Source organism: Culex quinquefasciatus, chromosome 3 (genome assembly GCF_015732765.1).
Source record: "Culex quinquefasciatus strain JHB chromosome 3, VPISU_Cqui_1.0_pri_paternal, whole genome shotgun sequence".
NCBI lineage: Eukaryota > Metazoa > Arthropoda > Insecta > Diptera > Culicidae > Culex > Culex quinquefasciatus.
Genome location: NC_051863.1, coordinates 42,051,226 through 42,078,142, shown reverse-complemented (window position 1 = coordinate 42,078,142; position 26,917 = coordinate 42,051,226). Strand labels below are relative to the sequence as shown.

The following is a 26,917-nucleotide window of genomic DNA, read 5'->3' as shown; positions in this document are numbered from 1 at the left end:
ATTTCTTTCAAATTGGCGTCAACAGGATCGAATTACAAGAGAGTCATTACCCTAATGGTATCATTATTGGTTGGTCTAGCTGTGAATAGTTGGTGGCATGAAATTGAAACTATTGTGCAACATTTATCACTTCAAGTGCAGCAAAGCGCCTTGTAATTGGTTTTGAAAGGTTAGTTTAATGGTTATAAAAGGTGGTTCGCAATGTTTCCGATCGCTTAAAGTCAAAATGTTCAACGTTAGTATCAGCTCTTGGAATACAACAGGTGAAAGTAACTTCCTGGCAGTTTCGACCATATTAAGTTTGATAAGTAATTATATGTTTTTGCATGCTTGAAAACTTTATTAAACACATCATTCAGTTCCACAGTATTTCAACGATCTCTACTGTACCTGCTTTATCAGCAATACAAACGATATTGATTTCGAGCTAAACTTCGAGTTGTCTCAACCAGTCATCTGGATCGATATAGAGAAAGCTAACAGTGAAGACCTCCTGTCCAGCATCGAGAATGGCTGCCAATCGTTTATTTTAACAGAAGATTCTTGGTTGCCATTTTTCGAAGGCTTCTGGTATCTACACGATCGAACCGTTCAACGTTTTGCTAACAAGAAGGTCATTATTGCGCTAGATTACGACTCGGAATACTTCAAAGTTGAGCCGATTTTCGAGCACGTTGTCGTGCACGACATTCCCCAACTGCTGGTAATTGTTCAAGTAGAAGATGATCGCATAGATGTTGTCACGAACAAGTTCACGGGCAGAGATACTCAACAGGAGGTTATCCTCTTGGACAGCTTCGTTCCTTCTTTGGGAACGTTTCTGTATGGAAATGAGCTGTTTCCAGACAAACTGTTGAATCTGCAGGGACGATTCTTGAGGCTAGCAATTTTCAACTACTCTCCGTATACATTTTGGAACGAGGTAAACATCAGTTCAGATTCAAATGCATATTTCGAACACGAAGCAAGTCTTCAAGTGGACGGTACTGAGTCGAGAATATTCTCACTGTTTTGTGATACCTTCAACTGTAGCCTGGAAATATCGCTGGATGAGGCCGGCGAGTGGGGTGAAATATTTGACAACCGCACCGGAAACGGTATTATTGGGGCGGTCGTTGAACGGCGTGCCGACATTGGTGTAGGCGCACTGTATTCGTGGTATCACGAGTTTACGTTTTTGACGCTGTCGAAACCGATTTCACGGACGGGGGTAACATGTATAACGCCCAAGCCAAAGTTGCTGAGTTCCTGGATGACACCGATCTTACCGTTTACGCCCAACTTGTGGGCGGCTGTTGCGGTTACGTTTGTTCTGGCAAGCATCTTTGCACTGTTTATCAATTTCATGGTGAATAAAATCGTCTTAACACAGGTAAGCCTTAAGATGTGCTGTTTATTAAAAACTAAATGTGATACATTGCAGGATATACAAGTTGATATCTGTGAATCCTTTATGATTATTGGTAGCATGTTCATTCTGCAAACTGTGCTTCTTCGGATCAATCGAAACAAGTATATCTCTCAAATGGTGCTTATTGGCTCGGTCCTGTTCGTTGGGATGATGCTAGGGAATGTCTACTCCGGAGGGCTATCCAGTGTGATGACAATTCCCCGTTACCAAAAACCGATTGATACCTTACTCGATCTGGCCAACAATGACCTGCATTGGGCATCAACACACGACGCTTGGATCTTTTCGATACTGATGGCAACCCAGCCGACCATCCTGAAATTGCTGCAAAACTTTGAAACACATCCTAAGGAAGTGCTCCACCGGCACGCCATTCAACAGGACTTGGCCTACAGCGTCGAACGGCTTCCGTATGGTCATTTCGCCATCGGCGAGTACATCGATCGCGAAGTTTCGCACTATTTTCACCTGATGATTGAGGACATTTACTGGGAGAACTGTGTCGCGATGTCCACCAAAACGTGGCCCATGATGGACCATTTGGATGGGTTGATATTGCGCGTGTTTGAAAGTGGCATCCAGCGCTACTGGGAACTGCAGGTTTGGGATGGCCTTCAATGCGCATGCTCCACGAAATACACGTACACGCAATTCTCAATTTGCTTTATAGGTGGTATCGAAATACGCAGACAACAAGGTCCAGCTGACCATCGCTACTTCGCGCCACCAGGAGAGTAGCGGACCGACGATTTTGCAACCCTCGCATCTGGTTGGTGCATTTCTTCTGCTGGCCTTCGGATTGGCTAGCGGATTTATGATCTTCGTAATGGAGATAGCGGTTGGCAAGCTGCACGGTGCAAAATGGTTCCATCAGGATTGATGTGATTACCTTCATCGATGATTTTTCCAACACTTATATTAATATAAAGTAAACAAAAACGTATCAACAGAACAATAGTGCTATTTAGGATAAACATTGACTAACTACTTCAAAAATGTTTTCTTTTTAAAGGTAGGTGCAAATTTCTAACCCATTATCAAACAATACTACAATGTAATACAAAATGAATTTTTAAATATATCGTCACAAAACTATCCTCAAACCTGAGGAGTTCAATCAAATTACAACAGGTTCTTTCAAGGAAATCGCATATTTCTCATACCTCACCCTTAAAATTTCTCCCAAGAAAGCAACAACCGACAGCAAAATTCCAGCCCCCAAAACCATAAAAGCAGCCAGCAAGTCCTCACATCTCATGGGATGCGGCAAACTTCCCTCCTGGTCCTGCGAGTGAAAGATCTTGATCTGTACCCCATAGTCCATGTACCGTTTGGCAACGACCGCTTCCTGGTACGCACGAACGCCGGACGCCACAATTCTCAAAATCAAATCCGACAACATGTCCTTCAAAGGCCACGTCTTGGTAGTCATCGACACTTCGTACTCAAAGTAAAGATCTTCCGACATCATCCGGTACTGCATGACGTTTTTCAAAGTTATAAAGGTTCCAATCATAAAATGTCCGTAGTTTAGCTTGCTCACGGCAAACCCAACCTCACCTTGGTCAGCCAATTCATTCATCTCTGGAATCGAATGAATCCTAAAGTTTTCAGCAACCTTCATTAAGTAGGGCTGTAATTTAAGAATAAAATTAGTTAAAAATCACTTCTTCCTTGATGCATTATCTTACATTCTGCGTCAGCAACAACGAGTGAACCCAAGCTTCGTGGGTTTGAACCCAAATCAAATCCTTGTTGGCTATGTCCTCCACGGTATCAATCGGTGGCTCAAACAGTGGAAATGCCCTCAAACTGGCGTTCTTCCCGATGAAAATATTTCCAAGGTTAATGGTGAACGCAACCAGTGCAATCGAAAGTATACATTCCGACATGGATCCGTACAGAATCTTGGCCCCGTTGAACAGAAAAATGGCCACCACATTCATGGCGTTCCAGCCAAAACTTCTGCGTTCGGCGTTAGGAGATGGATCATGGTGTGAAAGAAAGCTGTACATCCCGATACAGCAAGCCACACTAAGAACACTGCAAAGCCAGACACTCGGACTGAACGCCAGTGCAACGGTTTGCCACGATGGGATCATCCTAAAAGTTTAGAAGTTTAGTTACTATAGAAATGGTTTTCAAAAATGACTCCACTTACCGTGGTCTTGGAACGAAACAGCCGATTCCAACCTTACGAATCGTGGCCGTGAAGCCAAAGAATCGATGAGCACTGACCCAGGTTAGCAGAGATCCTATCCCAACATCTGCTCGACGTTCGGCAACGGCTCCCATAATTCCATCCCCCGTCCAGTTGTCATAGACCCTTCCCCATTCACCGGCTTGATCTACAGCAAAATTTCTATTTTATAACATTATTACCACCTAAGATTCTAAGCTTACCAATTGACAAATCCCAAGTGCAGTTGAACTTCATGCAAAACTCAACCGCCACTAACCCACCCATTCCATCGACTTTGACAGTTTGGTTCTTATATGTGGCCAACCATTGACTGCCCTCAATCGGCGTATATATGAAATGAGGAATCAGTCGAAAACTCGCTAGTTTGAACAACTTTCGCGCCAAATTAGTTGTTTTATCTGGGAACAACTCATTCCCAAGCGCAAAGGATCCATTCACCAGATAAAAGCTGTCCAGAAAGACCAACTCCTTTGCTTCCTCTACTGAGGACACGTATCGATGAGTCCACAGGTTAATCCTGTCCCCGGCTGGATTAACCACCAGAAATCGCACAATATCTCTCAACGCTGGATGTCTGCAGATATCCTCCAAAAATACCGCACCATCCACTTCAGCCTGCGGATCCCGCAGCACAATGACCGTTTTGTTCGGATTGCGAAACATGGCCAAGTCATGGCTGCGAATGAATGCATCGAGAAAGATTCCGGCCAACTCCTCATCCATTATGAACGCGTGACAGCCCAGATTGATCACTTCCGTTAACTTTTCCGGATTGAAAGGTGCTTCCGAGTCAATTTCTATCTCAATCGACACCAGTGGGTGGTTCGGAAAAGCTGCAAATTTTCTTATGAAAGCATTCATGTTCTTGCTTAGTAATAGACAAGTTGCGTACAACTCCAACATGTAGGTTGAAACTGTAAAAATTACAATTATTTTTGGGATAATTTCAAGTCGGACACTTACAAATATGAGCAACCAAACTTTGCAAAGATGTTTCCATGGGCTCCCACGAGAGAATTTCCGTTGAATTGTCCATCTTGAACCTTTTTTTGACTTTGATGCTGACCACGCACCATTTTAAAGGATTTGCGGTAAAAAAATGCAAAACAATTGTTTGTTTTGCAAATTGGGAACGACCATCTTTGGTATCGTTATGAGGGGTTGGTCTAGATATTTACATGTTTGTGTTTTCCTGCAAACGCAAATAGGCAAAGTTGGCCCATGAGACGGTTATGCTTTATAATGCAAATTGAAACGTGGCGTTCAAACAGCAACAATCATCAAAGCAAATGTTTACCCAAAACACGTGCCATTATCAATAAGGTTATACTTTTAAAATAATTATATTTGTAATGAATCTGAACAAAATAGGATCGCATCTTATTACATTGCTGAAAAAACGTATTCAGTTTAGTCAAAAGCTACCAATTTTAAATTCCATGCACACTGTCGGCATGCTGATTTTGCTAAAACTCTAATCATGAACAACTCACTGTTATACTAATCTTTTTTTATTTACCAGAAATCTTTTGTCAAATGTTGGCCAACGCAAATTTCATTTGAAGTTTTTGTCCCCCTCCCCTTCATAATATTTCCAAAATCGGGCGAACAACAAAATAAAAAAAAACATTTTTTGATTATGAGTCTAGGCATGCAAAAATACTGGAAAAATAGAGACGACTTCCCAACGTATGTATTTTTGATCACGGATTTTCAAATGTTTTAACGGTAATATTTGATGAATATTTTGTAAAAAAATAACTTATTGTTTTTAAATGACCATTACACAAAGTTTCCAAGGAAAAACTAATTTCTACTCTTAAACCTTCAATGTCTGGAACAACACAACAATTACTGCATACTTATTATTACATAAAGTATGCAAAATTACATAGGCCGTTGCAAATATTTTTTTTAAGTTTATGTCCCTCGACTCTGGTTAAAGTCAGGCACAAAAACATTTGAAAAAATAAGTAAAATGCATTATACACCAGCCCAGTTGATTTACATTCACTTCTAGAGATTTTTTTTTAATTGGTTAGGTAAACATATAAAAGACAATAGCTTATAGGACCTTTAAAAAAACACTGGACTTGTTTTCAAAATACCCAAGCACAGACGAAATAAGTAAGTAATAGATAAAAATAAATAAATAATAAACAATTATCAAATAAATAATAGATAAATAATAAATAATAAATAAATAAGTATTAAATAAAAAATAAGCAAATAAAATAGTAGTATTGTAAATATCATGATATTCGGTGGATTTCTCAAGGGTTGACACATTGGTAGAAAATGTTTGATTTATTGAGGAAGCGCCTTAATATTTTTACATATTTTGGAAGTGCGTAAAATTTGCCATAATAATCAACTGTCCTGTCCTACGAGCGCATATGAAACATTACAAAGGGGGAGAATATTTTATTGAAAAGGCTTTGATTCTGCTTATTCAAACATCATAAATAAAAAAAACATAAAATTGACTGATGATTATATTGCCATCATCAATAATTGAGAAAAATGCTTTACATTTCGGGACGTTACATGCAGCCTTTTACTAAAAGGTTTTTTTTCCTTGCGTTGTGACGTCACGCAAATTCTCAATGCTGTATCCTTGCGAATTGACCGATTTCTATCTACCCAGTTGCATTTGACGGGAAATTTATCAGGATATGAGCTTTGAAAAAATAGTTCCTGGAGAAATTTAGGGTGTTTGGAGGTGGATTTGAGGTGCATTTTAGCTGATTGAACTGCCCCTGATCGCAAAAATGTCCCACATGCATTTTCATCGCTTTTGAGTTATCGTGTGCTCTTTCAACGCGTTTTCAGCTTGTTATTTTTGCATATGGGACATTTATGCGAACATGGGCAGTGAAGTGCGTGAAAACATGAATCCAATCACAACATCTATTTTACTGTTGAAATTAGATTTGAAATTGTTGCACAGGTATACCACCCCGGAAAATGTGTTAAAACCAGTTTTTTCACCAAAAGGTAGCCTTATGTGTGGGGCAAACTTGTATTGCGTTTTTAACAGCCTGCGTGCTGTACAAGTATGGGAAATTTATGCCAACATGGACTTTTTATTACGTTTGAAATTTACATTTATTTGAGAACCGAATAAATAAATTACTTTTATAGAACCGAATAAATAAATTATCATCACGCAATTTTGTAGCTGATTAAATTTCAATAATGTTTTATAATAATAGCTGTTTTTGCGATGATAAAGTTTAAACAAAATAAATTTTAATTTTTGTCGAATATTCAAAAATGGAACAAGGCACGCCAAGTGTTAATTTTGTCAGCATATGTGCGCATGTCCGGATACGCCCCCTCACCCGTCCTAGCTGGGTCTGTGTGCGGTGAGATGAAATCCAACAGATCCTAATTCCATGGCTTCTCTTCCTTAGCAAGGTGCTCAAGGCAAAGTATTCCTACAAAAATACAAGTTTTCCATTACTCAGCAAAAAAAAAACAGTCCAAATCAAATTCGTGAGCAAACATGTTTTCCCAAACGTATCCGACAAGCACCAAATCCATACTGAACGCCTATCCTGGGACAGGTACGCGAGGCGATTGATAAGTAAACACCTCCACTTTATACATAACTGGCGGGCTTCTAAAGTGGCACATAAAATTATCATTGCCACTATGCTGTGTCCTGCTGACCAGAAACTTTCAAAAGAAGGGCCATTCAACAACCCTCGCACCACTGAACCGATTGAGAATCAGATAGCCGGTCCCTCCACGTGCAAGTTGTGGGACATTTATTATTCTGCTTTTTCTCCCCCTCGTTTTTTTTTCTCATTCCCACAAGACACCTGCAACATTTTGTGTCCATTCCGTTCCGTTGCAGGAGCCCAGGATCAACGCTCGGTGGTGGACTGTCCGTAATTGCGGCACACACATGTCCTTTTTTACCTTTGTTTGTATCGTTTTCCCTCTACGTATAGGGTAAGAAGTTGAGAATAGTTTTGGCAATGTCTTTTCAACTAATAATTTCGTTACGTGCAACGTTACAACCAACGCATTGGTGAAAAGTTCAACTGCACGGTAGCTTTCACATGAGTCCAAACAACACTGCTAGGTGATTCGCAGCGTGTACACGAAACATAATTGATTTCAAACTTTCTCTGCTGTAATGTTGTGTGTGGTGCAGTTTTCTGTCCATAATTGAAAATTCGGCTAGTATTCCGAGAAAAACGCGTTTTAGTGTTTATCACAAAATCTCCGTCAAGGAAATTTCCCATAAGAGTGGCATATTAGCCGTTTGGTTTTTCGCATCGGCAGCCAAGTCTAAACACTATTTCAGTGAAATTCGAGTTCCAGAAGATGCGTTGGAACATCCTCTACCACCTGGTGCTAAGATCTCGTTTTTGCCAAAAGTGGATATTAGTCGTTTTTTCAATGGTGGGCAGTTTTGGGCTCATGAAATCTTTATAAAGACTAGAATATTGTTTTAAGACTCTATAAGCTCCGTATGTTTATAAGACATTTTCAAATAAAACCCTAGAATTAAATCATTCTGATGAGCAAGCACTCAAAAATAAGTGAAGAAACTCGTTATTCCCATGACCCATGAAGAGTATCGGGGCCAAATTTACAAAGCGGACTCTGTGGCTATTTCTTAACTTAATGTTAACACTAGTGCGTCCATCTCGGGAATTCCCGGGACAAAATTCATGGAACAAAATTCCCGGGACAAAATTCCCGGGATTTTTCCAAAAGCGGGAATTCTCGAATTCCGGGATTAAAAAAAACGTGTTTGGTCTGGAAATTCAGCTTAGGTTGTGAAAACAGATGGACAGTTAAAACTTAAGGAGTTATTAGACTACGACAAACAAAAAACAAACTCTTTGACAGTTTGGCAGTTTGCTTGCTATGTTTCTTTGCCTGCATTTGTTTGCAAAAACTTAAGCCTGCATACATTTGCCTTGTTTGCGAGTTTCCTACAAACAATTTCGCAAGCGTGGAAAACTGTCAAACATATAGTCTGATAGCTCCTCTATAAATCGCATTTAAATTTTTATTTAGCATATATCAGCATAAATTTTAGTTATGAGAAAAAAAAAATAAATTTTGTTTACAGATCCGCAAAATGTTTGGCGCTTTAAATATTTATTAGTCAATTTTATATATATTTTTTTATAGATTGAGTATTATATAAATGTACTAAAAAAATGAATTGTTATATTTAATTATTTTTCATTAAAAAAATAATTAAGACAGCTTTTGAGCCGAATTCGTTGCATGATGTTTCTATTTTTTTTTATTGATGTCGGTAAAAACAATAACAGAATAAAAAAAGTAGTACCCCAATTTCCAAATTTATCGCTCTAAAATCTCCTGTACCTATTCAGACTATGGTCCCTATTTTTTCCAGTTGGTGGCAGTGACTCAAAGATAATTTTTAAAATATTTGTAATAAAAAACATGAAATTTTAAACATTCCTGAATTTTTACATTGACTGGCATCATTTTATTTGTTGACGTATTTTTGATTACATTTTAAACGAAATTTATTAAGCTTTTCCAGTCATGTCATATTAAATAATAAATAAACAAAAATATACAGTAGACACTTATTCAATTTGAATCACGTTGGATTAAAAACTGTGGTATATTTAAAATCCAAAGCAGAACAAAGAACTTTTTTTGTTACTGTTAAGCTATCGAAAAACTTCTATCCTTGTTAAGATTGAAATGTAAATTATAACCAATTAATAGTTTCGTGGTAATTTTATGAGTTTAAGCATGAAAAACATTACAAATGCAATAAAAACTAAGATTTTCCCGGATTTAGAAAATATTTTTCCCTTTTCCCGGAAAATTGGACGCCCTAGTTTACATGTTAAGGTTAATGAAAACCTTACCTAATTTTTATGATAAGGTCCAGCTTGTGACTATACACTACCTTCCCATTACTAAGCATTGAACCCAAAACAGAAACGATAGCGTTGGTCTGAACCGGGATTTGAATTCCGATCTACCGTTTACGCGGCTACGTGGCTCGGTCATTCAGCACTCAAATGGATGCTGAAAAATAGTCAACAAGTCAACGAATAACACCGCGTTCTAATCTAATAAATACGACGATAAATCGAGAGTGCTGAAAAAAATCTAGTTTTACATTAAGTTGCATTTAGAGCAGTTCTCACAAATTTCGGTCATTCGATTTTTTTTTTGAATTTTTTTTTTTTTGAGTTAAATATACTTTATTGAATCTTTCTTATAATAATGACATTTAGTTTACATTATAAGTGGTCAGCTGTGGCTCTTCAGCTTTAGTTTGCTTTTCGTAAGTTAAACACTGTTCATTTTTATAACTTTAAAAGTATATGATTTATCATTTTTGTAACACTAGGTACAATGAAGAGAAAAAAAATTGTGAAGAAAACATAACCTAACCTAAAACTAACTTAAACTAAACCGTAGACTAAACCAATCTCGATTTTTTTGTATTTTTTAATCCGACTGAAACTTTTTAATGCCTTTGGTATGCCATAAGAAGCCATTTTGCATAATTAGTTTGTCCATATAATTTTCCATACAAATTTGGCAACATTCAATATTACGCCGTTTTAAAATGTGAGTCTTGGTTTAAAAATTTTGAAAATATTTTTTTCGAAAAGATCGAAAAATTTCACAAATTTTTCATATTTTGACATTGAAAATCGGACCATTAGTTGCTGAGATATCGACTTTAGAAAAAGGGTTGTTGTTTGGGTTCATTATCATTTTTACAATTCCGGAAAAAACCCTTTGAATGAGTCCGGGAAATTCCGGAAAATTTTAAATTTATAGAATTTTTTTCTGATCTTGCCTCTGATTGCACCAAAAGCGGCTATAATAGTAATAATAAGTGTGAAGATCAACTAAAAGCTTGACTGCATGTCAAAATATTATACAACTACAAGTAAATATTTTTTTCCCTGCAACTTCCCTCCCTTAAACGATCTTGTCAACATCGTTCATCCATGAAAAAATCGCAAATCTCTAAAAAAAATGCACAAAACTGAATAAAATTTCATATTCCTTTCCAACTAACGGATGCTAAACGCAAATTGCCACCTTATGTTTCCAAAGACATTTAAAATTCAAATTCTTGAGAATCTTCGTTTCCTTCCCTGAGACATCGCCAACCATATGGTTGCTTAAAAAACTCGAAAACTTTAAAGTTCATCAAAACTCAAGCATATGTTGCATGTATTTATGCAACACACAGAAGAAAGGTAGGAAAAACCGTGTCGCAACCTTTCGTTGCTTGTATTACACATCGCACCGTTCTGGTGGAGAAAAAAAAGTATAAATCGTCATTAAATTGCCTTATGTACAAATTCGGACGTCCTATCCCCACACAGCTTACGGACGTATTCCGTCTGCTACTCACAGAACAATCCAGCCAGAGAAACACATCGATTCGCTCGAATGCACCTGTGATGAGCCCGCTCGTACGTGGCCAATCGATGTTCATCACGGGTGTAGGAGGGACTGGGGTCTCACTTTCTGGATGTTGATCTTTTGTAGAGCTAAATGGTGAAGGAAGTTTTATTTAAGTTTTGGATAAATAATCAAAATAAGGTATTTCAACCATACTTTAAGTCAGAATGCAAATCAACCTTACACAAGTAATGTAGAAACAACTTGGAGTCCAACTTAAATCGCTTGGACACTTGAGGGTTAGAATACATAAAAGCTACCAACGGCATAGAAAATTCCTCCCTGGGCAAACACATGCCTGACGTCAGCCCGTCCACCTCGCGACCTCGCGGCTTATATACTTGCGTATAGGCACAGCCGCGGCGTCACTTCCTTACTGCACGCTTCACTTGTTCTACCCTTCTCACGTGCAAGGGTCCTTGCTGGCGAGCTCCTCTCGGCCTGAACGCCGCTCGCTGTTGACAGTATCCCTTTCTACGCCGCCGTTTGCTCACTTACCTGGCCGTCCACTTTGTTCCAGTTGTCCGGGCTTACTCACGCCGCAAGTCCTGTACGTACAGGATTGGTCAACGAGGACCTTTTTGCGCTCTCTATTGTAGTAACTCTCGGTAGTGTCTCGCGGAGAACCGTGCGAGAGAACAGCCAGTTGTCCAGTTGGAGAGCTGAGGTGTCCAGCTCGTGAGCACAGGCGTCCTCGGTCAGCGTTCTTCTCTCCAAAAGTCCCCAACGACGCAGAACAAAAGATGGTGGACACCAGGACGACGTTGGTCAACTGGACGTGCAGTTTTCAAAAGGATTAAATCTAGCTAAAAGTGTTGATTTTTCATCAAATTTCGGGATACACACCAACTTATGAGCTGTTTGTAACGGAAAAAGTTCAAAATGTTACGCTCCACTTCCGGAAGAGTGAAAAAACTAGAACATGGAACCATGTTGTGTCTTTCTGTGTCTGAATAATTGATCAGCCACCTTCACAAGAAAAATTGTTTTTAAAGTGACATCAGCCTTTTGGCTCAATAATTAAATGAAAGCTCAAACCTAAAAACTTTGAAACAGTGAACCAAACCTCCGTCCGATGGTCCAGAAAAGTTCAAACCCCAGTCCAGTAACCTAAATCGCAGACTGCACCAAACCCAGCGAAAAAGAAGAAGAAATCCAAGGGGGAAAAAGCACAAGAAGACCCCAGTCGGGTTCAGCGTCCGCCTCAGGGGGGCCTCCCCATTGGGCCACGATGACGCAACTGGAGGATGATGGGCTGCTCAACAATCTGCTCAAATTTCCCGGGACAATCATCCTCTACAACAACGACCTGAACAGTAAGTTTGGCTGCTGGCACGGACGGAGAGACAAAGAGAAAAGCTTTCGCACTGCGTAATAGCGCTTGGGCACCGTGATTTGCATAATTGGAAAAAAAGGATTCGGTTCTTGGAAGGAAACAGTAATTATTTAATGATGATGAGTGAGAGAAAGTGAGGTTGCCAAATTACTTTGGAATAAACAATAGTATTGTTAATTTTGGATGACCTAAAACATTTTACACATCAGTTTTATGAGGTCATTCCGTTGAGTGAAATTGTCAAGAAAGCCAGATAACAATAAGTGGTACTATTATAGTACAATATGGAAAAACTATAACTTTTCTATATTGTCATCATTAATTCATTGCCATTAATCCATCAATATTGTACAATTTGAAAATGGTGGTGATGAATTCATATTACTTCTTTTTTGCTTGATGTCTGCTTGACTTGCAATATTGTAACAATCAATAGAACAAATTACTTCGCATTGTCATAAAACTGGATGAAGAACGAAGAAAAATCTTCACAGTAGATAATTTGATAAATTGTAGGTTGAAAACGTTACTTAATCCACATTTAGGTGGTTGGTGCCTACACAGTAAAAATTTGTGTAACGAATATTTTTGGTACCGTAAACCGGGGTGACTTTGATAGGATTGCAATTTGTTTTTTGAATATTTTTCAACAGGTAAGGTTTTACTCAAGATTATTATTTTTAAAACATGTACTGGGGCAGGCCACACAAAGTCCATGCACTATTTTGGAAAAAAAAAGTTTTTTCAATAGAGTTTAGAAAAATAGTTACGTTAAAAATTCTTAGTTTAAATTCCGGGGTGACTTTGATAGTCATAGTTTTTGTTGTTAAAATCATATTTAAGATGTTCAAACTTTATGTGTACGTTAAATGTACCATCACTGAAGTTGCTGGTATTGTTTTTAAGAAAAAAAAATGTTTGTATTTAGATGTTTAAGTTTATAAGCTTTTTAACAAAATAAATATAAATTTTAGGTAAAATTGTTAAAAAGTCGGAATTTTGCCTGAAATTTGTAAAAACTAGTTTTGTTTATAAAATTATACTGAATTCGAAGCACTAATCACAAGTTTTCGCATTTTACATGAAATTTGTTCAACTGAAATTGCCTATAAATTTGGAGATTTTTTTAAATTGTGTTTCAAAAACACATATTATTTATTATTTACAAACTTATTTAACCTTCTCCTAGTGGAAAATTGTCCAAAAAATCCTAAAATGCATTCCGTTTTCCGATTCAAAATCATGTTCATTGAGAAAACCATGACACTTTGAGAAGTTTAAAATAATTACTTTCATCAACATTTTCTTAACTACAGTTAACTAACTTTTTAAAGTTTCCAAAATTTTAAGAAAAGTTCTTTTTGAGGTTCTTTGAACACTTCTCTACCATAGTCAGAATGATTCTAAACAATTCCGTAAGTATTTTAATTATACTCTTCATTTTGCGGAAAAATCGCGAACCTATCAAAGTCACCCCGACTATCAAAGTCACCCCGTTTTACGGTACTTTTGTTAAAAACATGCGGTTTTGCAAAAATGAATGACAAAACAAATTTTTAAGTGTAGTTTGACAATCAAACTTGTAAATTGTTGCTGATTTGCTCGAAAATTTGATAAAAAATAATAAGTTTTTGCAGCACCCCTTTGGACGGACATTTCTGTTGCCACCTTTTAGTTCTTTGGATTAGCCATGGATAATTTCACAGTGTAATAAACAGGGCAGCTACCACCACGCGGCGCCACCGTTTTATCTAAGCATTTATGAATTTATTATGGAAATATTGTTCCCAAACCAATCGCTACTGCTGCTAAAACATCAAAATTTATAAAATTAACATAAACAGGGGCAAAACTGGGACTACAGTAAGAATAGGGACATCAGTTTTAGAGCACATAAAAGCTCAAGAGGCAGTATTTGTAAATATTGCTCGGTTTGTTTTAGAGGTCGTATCGATTTGGATGAAACTTTCAGCGTTTGTTTGTCTATACATGAGATGAACTCATGCCAAATATGAGCCCTCTACGACAAATGGAAGTGGGGTAAAACGGGCATTGAAGTTTGAGGTCCAAAAAACATAAAAAAAATCTTAAAATTGCTCGCATTTCAGTAAAACTTCATCATTTCCAACTCTCTTAAATGCATTCGACAGATCTTTTGAAGCACTTCAAAATGAGCCATAGACATTTAGGATTGGTTCAACTTTTTCTCATAGCTTTTGCAAATTATCGTTAAAAATGGATTTTTTTAAAACCTTAATATCTTTTTGCAACAGCCTCCAGCACCCATACTTCCATAGGTCAAAAGTTAGGGAATTTCATGGACTATTGAAAAGTGTTGCTATTCGATTCTGTTATTTTTGGTACAGAAAAGTAGGCTATTTCGTCGTTCAAGAATGACAGGAAAAGTAAGTAGTTTCACGTCGGAATTGCAAAAAATATTTTTTAACAATTTGTTGGATTAGGGGTAAAACAGGTTTTCGCCTACTTGATACAGCATTTGACGTATTGACCACAGAGTAAATAAAATCTATTTCTTTTTTCAAAAATGTTTTATTTAATTATTTTTAAAACAAATTTACAACTTCAATAATTATATCTAACGTGAAATTTTCCTAGGATTCCGAATATCACAAAATTGAGACCAAAAAGTGCCGCTATGGGAGCCTACAGGGCAAAAACTAACGTTGTAAAAAGTTTGTAATAGAAAAATCGAAAAACTATGACAAAAACTACGATTGGCCAAAAAGTTATTACCGTAGGCTTATAGTCCATGAAATTCCCCAACTTTTGACTTATGGAAGTATGGGTGTTGGAGGCAGTTGCAAAAAGATATTAAGGTTTTAAAAAAATCCATTTTTAACAGTAATTTGCAAAAGCTATGAGAAAAAGTTAAACCAATCCTGGATGTCTATGGCTCATTTTGAAGTGCTTCAAAAGATCTGTCGAATGCATCTAAGATAGTTGGAAATAATGAAGTTTTACTGAAATGCGAGCAATTTTAAGATTTTTTATGTTTTTTGGACCTCAAACTTCAATGCCCGTTTTACCCTACATCTCTTTGTCGAAGAGGGCTCATATTTGGCATGAGTTCATCTCATGTATAGACAAACAAACGCTGAAAGTTTCATCCAAATCGGAGCACCTCGATACGACCTGTTACAAATGTGTAAATCAAATCCGAAACTAGTCAAAAATATCCAAATAATTGTTCATTGGTCCACATGGGTTAAGGGGAGATCTCAAACTTAAAAAAATGTCCGCGGCCCTCAAGGAGAGAAATCATCTATTTCATCAGCATACAAATATATTTGAACGTAGATTCTAAAAGCAAGAAGCAAAGCTTTCTTCATTAAGCTTTAAAGCATAAGCCACATCTTCAGCCACAATTCAAACCCAAGCTCACGTAACATCTCACTTGAACACGACCCACTTCAAGTTCTTGGGCATCCTGCTCTCAACCCAGCTCCAGGTCATCTCGCCAACGAATGTCACCAGTGCCACCACAACTCCCGCCCCCAGCACAATGAAGGGCGCCAGCAAGTCTTCGCAGCCCATCGCGTGGGGTGGCACCTCCTCGCGGTCCTGCGAGTGAAAGATTTTGATCTGCACCCCGTAGTCCATGTGGCGTTTGGCCTGAACCGGCTCCTGAAACTCGCGCAGACCTCCGTCGTTGAAGCGCAGTATCATATCCGAGAGCAGGTCCTTGAGGGGCCAGGTTTTGGTGACCTTGGAGACCTCCCAATCGAAGTAGAGATCCTCCGTCATCATGCGATAGAGCATTACGTTTTTGGCTGTTATGAAATCACCGATCATGAAGTGACCGTAGTTCATCTTACTAACGGCAAACCCGACCTTGCCTTGGTCTGCTAACACGTTCAACTCGGGAATTGGGTGAATGCGATAGTTAGTGGCAACCTGCATCAAATAGGGCTGTAACGTTGGGATTTTGCTTTGAGAAGTGCTATTATTAACTGCATAATTAGTACTTACATTAGAAGTTTTCCGCACCGAATGTGCCCACGCCTCATGGGTGTGGGACCAGATCATGCCCGCTTTGGCCATATCTTCGATGGTATCTATGGGTGGATCGAACAGTGGAAAGGCTTGCAAGCTTGCATTCTTTCCGATGAAGATGTTCCCAAAATTGATGGTGAACGCAATCAGGGCAATCGATAGGACACACTCGGACAACGAACCATACAAAATCTTGGCACCGTTGAACAGAAACATGGCCACAACATTGACCGCGTTCCAGCCCAAACTTCTATGCTCGGCCTCCGGAGATGGATCGTACCTGGAAATCAGATCGTACATTGCAATGCAACACACCACACTCAGGACGCTGCAAATCCAGACAGTAGGACTAAACACCAGCGCGACTGTTTTCCACGTGGGGATCAAACTGCAAATTATGGGTTTAAATCATACTCGCTGTTCAAAAACCTTCATCAAGATCACTTACTGAGGTCGAGGAACAAAGCAACCAATCCCAACCTTGCGCAGCACCGCTGTAAAACCCAGATATTGATGGCTAGTCCACCAAGACAGCAACGAACCTATTCCAACGTCCGCACGACGTTCGGCCAACGTCCCAACGATTCCGTTTCCAGTCCAATTCTCGTAGATTGTTCCCCACTCACCAAGTTGATCTGAAATTATACAGGGCTAATGCTCTTCAGGTTCCAACTGTTCGCCGGACTCACCTATCGATACATCCCATGTGCAGTTAAACTTAATACAAAATTCTGCCATCAGCAAACCACCCATTCCGTCGATTGTAACGTTTTGTCTGTGAAAGGTAGCCAACGGATACGGATCATCGGTTGGCTTTACAATGAAATGTGGAATAAGCCGGAAGCTTGCCAACCGGAACGTTCTCCGTTCCATATTTAGCAGTTTGTTGGGGAACAAATGGTTACCAAAGACAAAAGTTCCATTAGATAACAAGTAGCTATCCAGAAGAATCATCTCTCGTCCCCTCTCCGATGTCGAAACATATCTATGAGTCCACAAGTCCACTCTATCGTCCTTCGGTAGCAAAATCAACATATTCACAATCTCCCTCATCGCCGGATGGCGATGGAACATATCAAAAAGGACAGCCCGATCAATCGCAGAGTCAGAATCCCGCAGCACAATGATTGTTTTGTTCGGATTACGAAACATGGCCAAATCGTGGCTACGAATGTACACATCCAGAAACGTTTCCAACACGTCCTGGTCCATAACGAACGCGTGACAGCCCAGATCGATGAACTCGGTCAACTGTTCCGGTTTGTGCCCTTCCGGCGACATCGTCGCCAACGGATAGTTGGGAAACAGTGCGAACTGGCGTATGAAGGCCGTGCGATTCTTGCTCAACAGCAGGCATGTCGCGTAAATCTCCAGCATGTACGTTGAATCTTTGGAGACAATTTTAATTAGTCGTTTCAAAATCTTGTACAGCGGAACACTTACAAATGTGTGCAATCAAAGCTTGAAGCCCACTTTCTAATAGATCACCAGAGGAAGCTATTGCTCGGGAGTCCATCTTGAAACCTATGAAATTATGGCTTTGTGAACCTACCTTTTATAAGCAAGCTTGAAACCTGTTGCAACATGGCGGACCAACCAGAAAACTAATATTTGGATTGCGAATTCGAAGAAGGTTCACATCGGCTAAGGTAAAAGCTCGTATTGGGGATTTTTTAATCCAATTTCAAACATATGGCACAAATTTAACAGCACCAATCAAGCTTATATCAAAAATTAAAATGTTTAATTTTGAACAATATAAATGTCATTCTAAGTACGTTCGAGCATTGACCACATTACCTTAATTTTTTCGCTAGTGCAAATATTTTCTCTAAAAACGAAAAGGGCTGCTGTTCCAATTTCAGAATTCAAGTGAACTGAACAACGTCTTTTTGAAAGCTCTGTTTTCTGTCCTCACACTAATTGTCAATCTTTTGAAGTTGACTAAAATGAAACAATGTTACTATTTAAAAAAAACTAATCAATTTATTTAATTTATTTCTTTGTTTAAGCATTATTTGTATACAACTACAATTATGAGCTCAGATATGCACTACCTTTCAACAACTGATCAATGAAAAGTATTTCAACTATGTTGAGAAAATATTTTAAAAAGGTTAGCTTAACTTGAATTTTGCTTGGTACTTAAATGGTATTATTTAATGAAAACTAAAATTTCAATATTTTTCAAATAGTTCACACATTTTAGGTAATTTTAGCTTGTCTCGAATTTACCCAAAAATTTTACTTAATAAATCGTTCACTTTGATAGGGGTCATTCTCCGCCAACTCACTCAGCAGTTGCCCGACCCCTTTTCGATTTGCGTGAAACTTTATCCTTAATGGTAATGGCCTATCTACAATCACTTAGCTTAGCATAGTTAAGTAAAGTAAAACTTAGAAAATGTACACAACTTACGGCCGTCATCCACAATCAACTTAGAAAATTTGCTGGGCTGATATACGTTGCTATGCAGTTGTTTGTTTACCTTTGATATGGAAACGTCAACTTACCGTAGATTTTGAAATTTTCCAAACCATACGTCAAGTTTCTAATTTTATTCCTTTTCATTGTAGAAGATCAGATTCATTTCCATTGATTCTAACTCCTAAGCTAAGTGAAATTTTCTAAGTTAAGTGATTGTAGATAGGCCATAACTTTTGTCCCTGATCATGGATCCGAGGTCAGTTTTTTGAACTACCTTTTGAACCGTGACGGAGGGGTGGTTTGACCCCTTTAAAATGTTCATTTAATTTTTTTGTATATTTTGTAACTTTGAAGGGTTGTATAGCAGATAGTTACATAATTTTTTATATATAAATAAAAGGAATACGCTTACAACCATCACGAGTTATCGCGATTTTACGAAAAAAAATTTTTTTTTAAGGTTACTTTTTGCGTTTCCTTTTTCTAACACTATTTAGGATACAGTTTCACGCAAATCGAAGAGTTGGTAGATAATTACCCAAAGACAAAAAAAAGAAATAATTTTTAAAAAAAATAAAGATTAGTTTTAAAAAATGGACCTAATCGAAAAAAGTCTAGATTTGTTTATATGATTGAATTTTACCAGTTTTCAAATTTAGCTTTGTTAGTTCTATGACACAAATGACAGAAATTTATTATTATTAAAAAAATGCGAATTATCAAAAAACATTTAAACATGACGATGTAACTTATATTTAGAGAGTCAATGGACAAATTTGTGGATTCATTTAAAACCTACGTCCAGTGTTGCAAATGAGTGATAAAAAAGCTATCAATAGATTATCTCTGCACCAAAAATATCCGAGAGTATAGCGGCCGTCACTGTAGCTTGTGAGATCTCTTCTTGTGTCTCGTGATTCCCAGCGATGTCATTCTCTCTCTATCACTCCTCCCCTTTTTCTAGACTATGCGCTCTCACCGCTGAGTCTCTCAATCTCTCCGAAAACTGCAATGAGAGAACGCGAGATGGCAATTAGGAGCCGACCACGCATGACGTCCTGTTAAACTGCGTTTGCGAAATTGGTTTTGTGGCGGCTTTTGTGGTTAAACGCTGTTGCGGTAGCATGATCGTGGAAGCGGGAATGAGAGAGAAAAGGAAAATGTCAATCGCGAGTGGGTAAACACGAAAACGTGTTCGGCTATGTTCGGCGCTGAGAGTTTCAATGAAGAGAGAAGAGCAGTTGTATTTGAGGCATGAATATTCAGGCGAGATAATTGTAGTTGCTGAGAGCTGATACTTTGATATTTTAACAACCCTGCCTACGTCCTTTAAAAAATATACGAAACTGACAATTTAAAATAACAATAATGCAAATCCATTCAAATAAAACCTGAAATTGTTGGGCGATAGCTAACTTGAAAACACACAAACAAGTTCATATGAAATCAATTAACTTGGGTTACATTAATAAACAATCAATTGATGTCGAAGTTCTCGATTTCGCAAAAACGATTTACAAGAACTAATGCAAACACGATCCCCCTTTAACCCTCCAGCCTACAACTATGTCCTGAACGGCCACAACTCGATTCCGTTCACGGCGGCTAGCACAACCACCCTGCCCGAGGGCGTGCTCGATCTGAATGGCGCCGTGTCCATCAACGTCGAAACAGTGCCGTCCGAAACGGGGTTGGCATCGCCGGGTTCGGACGCCGGAACGGGATCCGACCTGCTGCTGGCGCACCACGGCGAGGACACCAACAGTGCCAGCAGCAGCAGCAATGCCAGCGTCGCCAACGAGTCCATGGCCAATACCAGCGTGGGGAGCATCCCGGACCAGGACTACGAAGGGGATGACATGGAAGTGGACGACGATTCCGAACCGGAACTGACGAACCTTTCCTGGCTAACCGAGCTGAAGAACATCACCAACCTGACACCTTCGGATGTTCCGCAGACGGATTTGCCAACGGCACGGTTCAACAAGTTCATTGCGCAAGTGCGAAGGTAAGTCGTTGGGATCGATTGCTTTATTACGGATTGCAAAACAACTTTTTTTTTTGGTTTTCAGGAGTCGTGAGACGTACGACAAGCGCAAGGATCAGTACACATCGGTCGCAAGTTCTGGCGAGAAACCACCCTTCAACTATGCCCAGATCATTGCGATGGCCATGCTGGAACAAGGACGTATGACGCTGAAGCAGATCTGCAAGTGGATACAGGAGAAGTTTTCCTACTACAAAGTGCACAAGAACTGGAATGTAGGCTTGCTTGTTAATCCTTTAGTTCAACGTAATTCATCATCTCTATCTCTTTTCAGAACTCAATTCGGCACAACCTTTCGTTGAGCTTTTACTTTACCAAAGTTTCACGAGCCAAAGACGAAAAGGGAAAGGGTGGATACTGGGAGCTGTCGATGGATGTGTCCAAAAGTGAACGAAAGCGGGTTCGGGTTCGCCACCGGAACAAGGGCAACTCGGCCGGTTCTTCAATCCGCAGTCGGAACAGGTCTCGCAGAAGTGATGCCAGCACTTTTGATACGGTTGATGAACCAAAAGGGCGCGCGATCGACACAAATAACAACAACAACAGTCAGGCAGAAGTGATCCACTATACAGCCACCAGTGCCGAACCGATCGTAATTGATGATCAGATCATACAAAACATAACCATTGAAGCATTGGATTCTTCTGAATCTGAAAGTGCTTCTCCCGTGGCAGATCATACGTCGGCTGTTAACGAATCTCCGGTTTTTGCCATCAACGAGGATCAACTGATCAAGACCAGCACGCTGGTGGAGAACTGCAGCATCAACTTTGACTCGATCATCAACGCCGACAATGGCTCAAACATTTTCACCAGTCTCAACGTTGACGAAGTGAGTAGCGAGAAGCACCTCCCAAGTCTGATAAGCTCTAATCCATCTCTTTTCTCGTAGATATTCTCCGACAACGAGATCCCGCAGCCCGCCAACGACGACATCATCGTGCCATTCTTCGGCACCAGCGGCCAGCAATCAATCCAGACCGGGCCGAACGTGATCGTCGAAACCATCCCCTACTTCCTTCCCGACATGGGCACCTTTGACGAGCAGGACTTTGGCAATCTGATCAACATCAACGAGCAGGAGATTAGCGACGAGTTCCTGAACGAGCATGGATTCTTGTAAATCGCGTAACACGACAGATGTTGCGTTTGAAGTTTATTTTTTATGCGTTTTCAACCGTAAAAATTGGAAACCAATGTGCATTCGTTGGTGCCTTTCTCAACCAGTGTTTAGTCCGTCCAAGCCATTAACATTAACACAAACACACATTCGTAACCAAGGAATGTAATTTCTAGTCTCTAATTGTAAAACTTAGGAAGCTTAAGGATGTGGGAGGAAAAAGAAAGTGGAGTGAAAACGTGCCGAGAACGCACCCACGCATTGTGGGTGGTGGCAGAAGTCTGAAAAACGGAAATCACATCTTGTCTTAGCTGTTACTGCTATGTTTTGTAGTGAATAAGGCATGATACGTAGTGTGATTAATAAAGGCACAAATACATAATTTCTGCACAAATTGACATCAGATCATGAACCTGAGTTTTATTTTTATTTTTATTCTTTTCAACGGGATCGCTAGGCCGGGGTCCATTTATCGATATCTCTTGGTAGAAGGATTTTATAGGTTCTACGAATTAATTTCCAAAATAAACCCTATCTTCAATTAAATAACTTTTCTTCATTTCGCACCAAATATTTTTTTGGCGAAATGAGGCAGGTGTTCAAACCAGACAGTAGTTCTGATTCACCCCAGTTGACGTACTCTTTCAGCATCAATGAGTTTTTATTCGTTTTATTGTGGGCGTTCTTTATTTTTTTGAGTATTGGATAATTGTTTCATAAAATGGAAAAGTTGTGGAACGTTAAAAAAGTTATTGCTATATTTAGACAAATTTAAAAAAAAAAAAGTTGCATTGTTTGGATTGTTATAAAAACTGAAAATGAACATTTTATGATTTTATCTTGCGATAATAAAAACATAAATCTGGTAATAAGCATTCCATCTGCATTTTTTTAATTTATATGAGGGAGGAATGAAGTTCTTGATAAATAAGCGCGAAGGGGAATACGAAAAGCATGAGAACCTCTTAAGTTCAATAACAATATATTTAGATTAGAATAAAATAAAGCTGCATCGGTTACTATCAGGGCCGTGCACAGGATTTTCGAAAGGGGAGGGTTTTCTCGAAAGGGGCGCATGGGGTGCTTGTTTAGATTGCGAAAGGGCGCTAACAGTCAATCTTTAAACTCAATAAATAATACTTTGGTATATTTTACATATATTTTGCTGGTTCGAATCCCGCGGCGGACGCTCTAAAATTCTAAGTGTAAATATGGGTATCCGGCGCCGTCGCTCTGTGCCTTACTCAAACAGGGCGGCGAAGTCCTTGTAGTTAAAAGGATGACAGTGGTTGGTCTAGTCCCGGGTGACAGATATAAAGTCAACTTCGTTTTTTATATATTTTACATTGGTGCAACAAGAGACTACACTTTTTGAATTGGTGCTGCAAATCGTGTTGAATAGCACCATGAAGGGGGGGCGTTAATTCGGAGTTTGAGCGAATTTGAGATTTTTGCGCAAATGAGAGTTTTGGCGTAAATCGGAAGAGGCATGGGCCGTTCACTTGTGGAGCGTAAAACGGGGTTTTAGTGAACAAGTGTAGCGGTAATTGCTCAAAACAAGTTTTCATAAGTTTTTTTTTTAATATTAAGAGTAGTTCTCTACGATTTCGCAAATTTTTTTCACGATTTTTAGCTTTTCATTTTTTTGATTTGGATGAAACTTTGCCATGCACCATGCATTCCATATGTCAAAAGAAGCACAATTGCATAATTCGTTTTTCTATACAAATGTCCATACAATTCTGGGGCCGGTCATATTATTCATCTAGTTTAGGAGATATGATTTTTTTTAAGAAAAAAAAACGTAAAAGTGGACAAAAATTGTTGAAGCAATTTTGTTAACAAAATGTACCGTTTTCAGGTTAAAGCTAATTTTAGGACTGCATTTTCAATTTATTTTGGTTTCTTTTCAAGAAAATTTTGTACAATTTTCTCTCTGAAACTTTCAAATCGAGCAATTTGTTTCTGAGATACACAATCTCAAAGAAATCAAATCGATGAACTTGATTTTTTCTAAGAGTTAACCCTTTGCTGCCCAATTTTTTTTAAATTTTTCCCTTGTCATTTTGAGCAACTTTTGTTCTACGAAAAAGTTTACGTCTCTTGTTTTTTGTTGTTTTTGTTTCATTAATAGTTTTTATATTTGCATTTATCTTGTTTAGTTGATATTTGTTTTTGGTAGTATTTGGCCTATTCTAGCACCTAATTTGTCAAGTTTTTACAGCATATTTTTCATTATTTTTTTGTATGTTTTTATTTTTTTTACTCTAGAACAAACCATTATCATTTAAATTGTTAAAAAATGCTTAGAGGTATAGTCTGAAATAATAGAAAAAAAGTACAGAAAATATTAGTGAAAAACACAGCCAAGAAAAATTTTCATTTTTTCAAACATTGGTAAAGTCAAATAAAACAAGTCACACGTTCAACCCTAAAAAAATCAAATTTTAAGAGTTCACCTTTCCAATTCTTTTTAAAGGTCGAAAATTGGTAAAAAAAAAGATTTTTGGCGAATTATTAGATCGAACCCCGCCTAGAGGTGGGGTTGGGTTGTAGCTGGATAAACTGAAAGTGTTCAACTGATCATAACTCGGAAACTACTGGTTTTCAATCGACTTTTCTTTGCATTCCCTATGTCAAAAGAAGCAATTTTGCATCATTTGTTTTTTCATGCAAGTCTCCATACAATTTTGAGGGCTGGAATGGGTATGTAAACGTATGAAATTTTGTATCTTTGGACGGAATTTTCTGAAAATCTGAAAAATAAGATAAGAAACTTCATTTTTGGGTCAAACATTTGTAACAGATTTTTTGAGTATAAAAAATTAAAAAAGATAATTTTGAATATATTTCTATCGATTCCTTGACTTTTCTGAAGAAACGTCCTAGAAAATCGATAAAAAGTAACAAAGTTGCTACAGGAAACAAAGATATATTTCGATTTACCCCAGAAAATGTTCCGAAAAGGCACCTCTCTCATAAACAAAATTTAAAAAATGATAAAATAATTAACATATTAAAAAAAATACTATCAACGCCTGAATAGCACCATAGAAATGATGAAAATATTTTGAAAATTAGATTTCAAAGAAAGTTTCACAACACGTAAAAAAAATAATCAAAAAAAGTTAGCTAAAGCAACATAAAAACTAACTTAATCCACCTATGTGGTTGGAGCCTTCCTCACTCATTACCAACAATTGCTGATTTGATGGGGTTGTACACAAATTTCATCTATTTTTAGATCCGGATTAAGAAAGTACATAAATATCACTTAATGGACATATCTCGAGACAGGGTTGCCAGATCTTCAATGTTTTGGACTCGTTGGAAAGGTCTTTTGATAACCTAACCAAGGATGGGTCGGATGGTGGATCCGGACATAGTTTACATACATTTAAGTAAGATCCGGCTTCCAAAAAGTACATAAATATCACTTAAATGGCCATATCTCGAGACAGGGTTGCCAGATATTCAATGTTTTGGACTCGTTGGAAAGGTCTTTTGATAACCTAATCAACAATGTGTCGGATGGTGGATCCGGACATAGTTTACATACATTTAAGTGAGATCCGGCTTCAAAAAAGTACATAAATATCACTTAAATGGCCATATCTCGAGACAGGGTTGCCAGATCTTCAATGTTTTGGACTTGTTGGAAAGGTCTTTTGATAACCTAACCAACGATGGGTCGGATGGTGGATCCGGACATAGTTTACATACATTTAAGTGAGATCCGGCTTCCAAAAAGTGCATAAATATCACTTAAGTGGACATATCTCGAAACAGGGTTGCCAGATCTTCAATGTTTTGGACTCGTTGGAAAGATTTTTTGATAACCTATCCAACGATGGGTCGGATGGTGGATCCGGACATAGTTTACATACATTTAAGTGAGATCCGGCTTCAAAAAAGTACATAAATATCACTTAAATGGCCATATCTCGAGACAGGGTTGCCAGATCTTCAATGTTTTGGACTTGTTGGAAAGGTCTTTTGATAACCTAACCAACGATGGGTCGGATGGTGGATCCGGACATAGTTTACATACATTTAAGTGAGATCCGGCTTCCAAAAAGTGCATAAATATCACTTAAATGGCCATATCTCGAGACAGGGTTGCCAGATCTTCAATGTTTTGGACTCGTTGAAAAGATTTTTTGATAACCTATCCAACGATGGGTCGGATGGTGGATCCGGACATAGTTTACATACATTTAAGTGAGATCCAGATGTATGTGAAAACACATTTTTATACTACTTATTGAACTACTTATCGAAACTTCAATCTTTATAAAACTCGATCTATGGGACCCTTAACCAAGTCGAATGCAACAGGTTCGGGTCAAATCGGTTCAGCCAGTGCCGAGAAACATGAGCTAGTTTGTTGGTCACATACATACATACACACACACATACACACACACATACACACAGACATTTGCTCAGTTTTCGATTCTGAGTCGATATGTATACATGAAGGTGGGTCTACGACGTTTTTATACAAAGTTCATTTTTAGAGCAGGATTATAGCCTTACCTCAGTGAGGAAGGCAAAATGATAAAAAGTTGCGCCTTGAGATGAAATATTTTTTTTAAATAAAACAATTTGACTACCTTTTTGAAAATAAAATTTCACTAGAGGTGGCCTCATGACAAAATAAAAAAAATGAAAAAAGTAGAGCAACATAAAAAAAGATCAAAGATAAATATTTTAAAAATAGGATTTTACCAGCGGCGTTTTGTTGATAAAATTATTTGACTATCGGCGCTCCTCAAGCTATAAAGACTATTCAAAATTAGTCAAACAAAGTTTGCCAACCGGCGCAAAAAATTGTTGTAGCTAGAACGCTAAACAGAATTTTTATTTTTTTATGTTACCGTACGCCAAACTTTGTTTTGCTCTTATTAAA

General features: G+C 38.3%; 4 protein-coding genes and 1 long non-coding RNA gene across 5 annotated transcripts; 2 read left to right on the top strand and 3 right to left on the bottom strand.

Annotated features, from left to right (window-relative positions):
• Positions 1 to 451: 451 nt before the first annotated feature.
• LOC6050683 (glutamate receptor ionotropic, delta-2) lies at positions 452 to 2,315 on the top strand (the record flags this gene model as incomplete). The annotated part of the gene is made up of 3 exons (XM_038260753.1): positions 452 to 1,372; positions 1,424 to 2,011; positions 2,082 to 2,315. Coding segments are annotated over 3 exons (1,719 nt in total), but the record flags the coding sequence as incomplete, so codon positions are not given.
• Positions 2,294 to 5,156, bottom strand: LOC6050682. The gene is made up of 5 exons (XM_038265877.1): positions 4,578 to 5,156; positions 3,815 to 4,528; positions 3,573 to 3,759; positions 3,103 to 3,514; positions 2,294 to 3,044 (listed from the first exon to the last, which is right to left on the bottom strand). The coding sequence occupies exons 1-5, from the start codon at positions 4,648 to 4,650 to the stop codon at positions 2,529 to 2,531; spliced, it is 1,902 nt and encodes a 633-aa protein (XP_038121805.1). The 5' UTR covers positions 4,651 to 5,156; the 3' UTR covers positions 2,294 to 2,528.
• A 1,683-nt stretch (positions 5,157 to 6,839) lies between these two features.
• Positions 6,840 to 7,549, bottom strand: LOC119769440. The gene is made up of 2 exons (XR_005278355.1): positions 7,123 to 7,549; positions 6,840 to 7,054 (listed from the first exon to the last, which is right to left on the bottom strand). It is a non-coding gene; the product is annotated as an uncharacterized LOC119769440 (long non-coding RNA).
• A 4,051-nt stretch (positions 7,550 to 11,600) lies between these two features.
• LOC6050680 (forkhead box protein A1-B) lies at positions 11,601 to 22,417 on the top strand. Its single transcript, XM_001867209.2, has 5 exons — positions 11,601 to 12,376; positions 20,396 to 20,846; positions 20,911 to 21,100; positions 21,160 to 21,717; positions 21,778 to 22,417. The coding sequence occupies exons 1-5, from the start codon at positions 12,292 to 12,294 to the stop codon at positions 22,006 to 22,008; spliced, it is 1,515 nt and encodes a 504-aa protein (XP_001867244.2). The 5' UTR covers positions 11,601 to 12,291; the 3' UTR covers positions 22,009 to 22,417.
• On the bottom strand, positions 15,656 to 18,721 carry LOC6050681 (glutamate receptor ionotropic, delta-2). The gene is made up of 5 exons (XM_038261876.1): positions 17,854 to 18,721; positions 17,100 to 17,798; positions 16,859 to 17,045; positions 16,387 to 16,798; positions 15,656 to 16,326 (listed from the first exon to the last, which is right to left on the bottom strand). Exons 1-5 carry the CDS (start codon positions 17,924 to 17,926, stop codon positions 15,808 to 15,810), a joined length of 1,890 nt encoding a protein of 629 aa, XP_038117804.1. The 5' UTR covers positions 17,927 to 18,721; the 3' UTR covers positions 15,656 to 15,807.
• Positions 22,418 to 26,917: the final 4,500 nt, after the last annotated feature.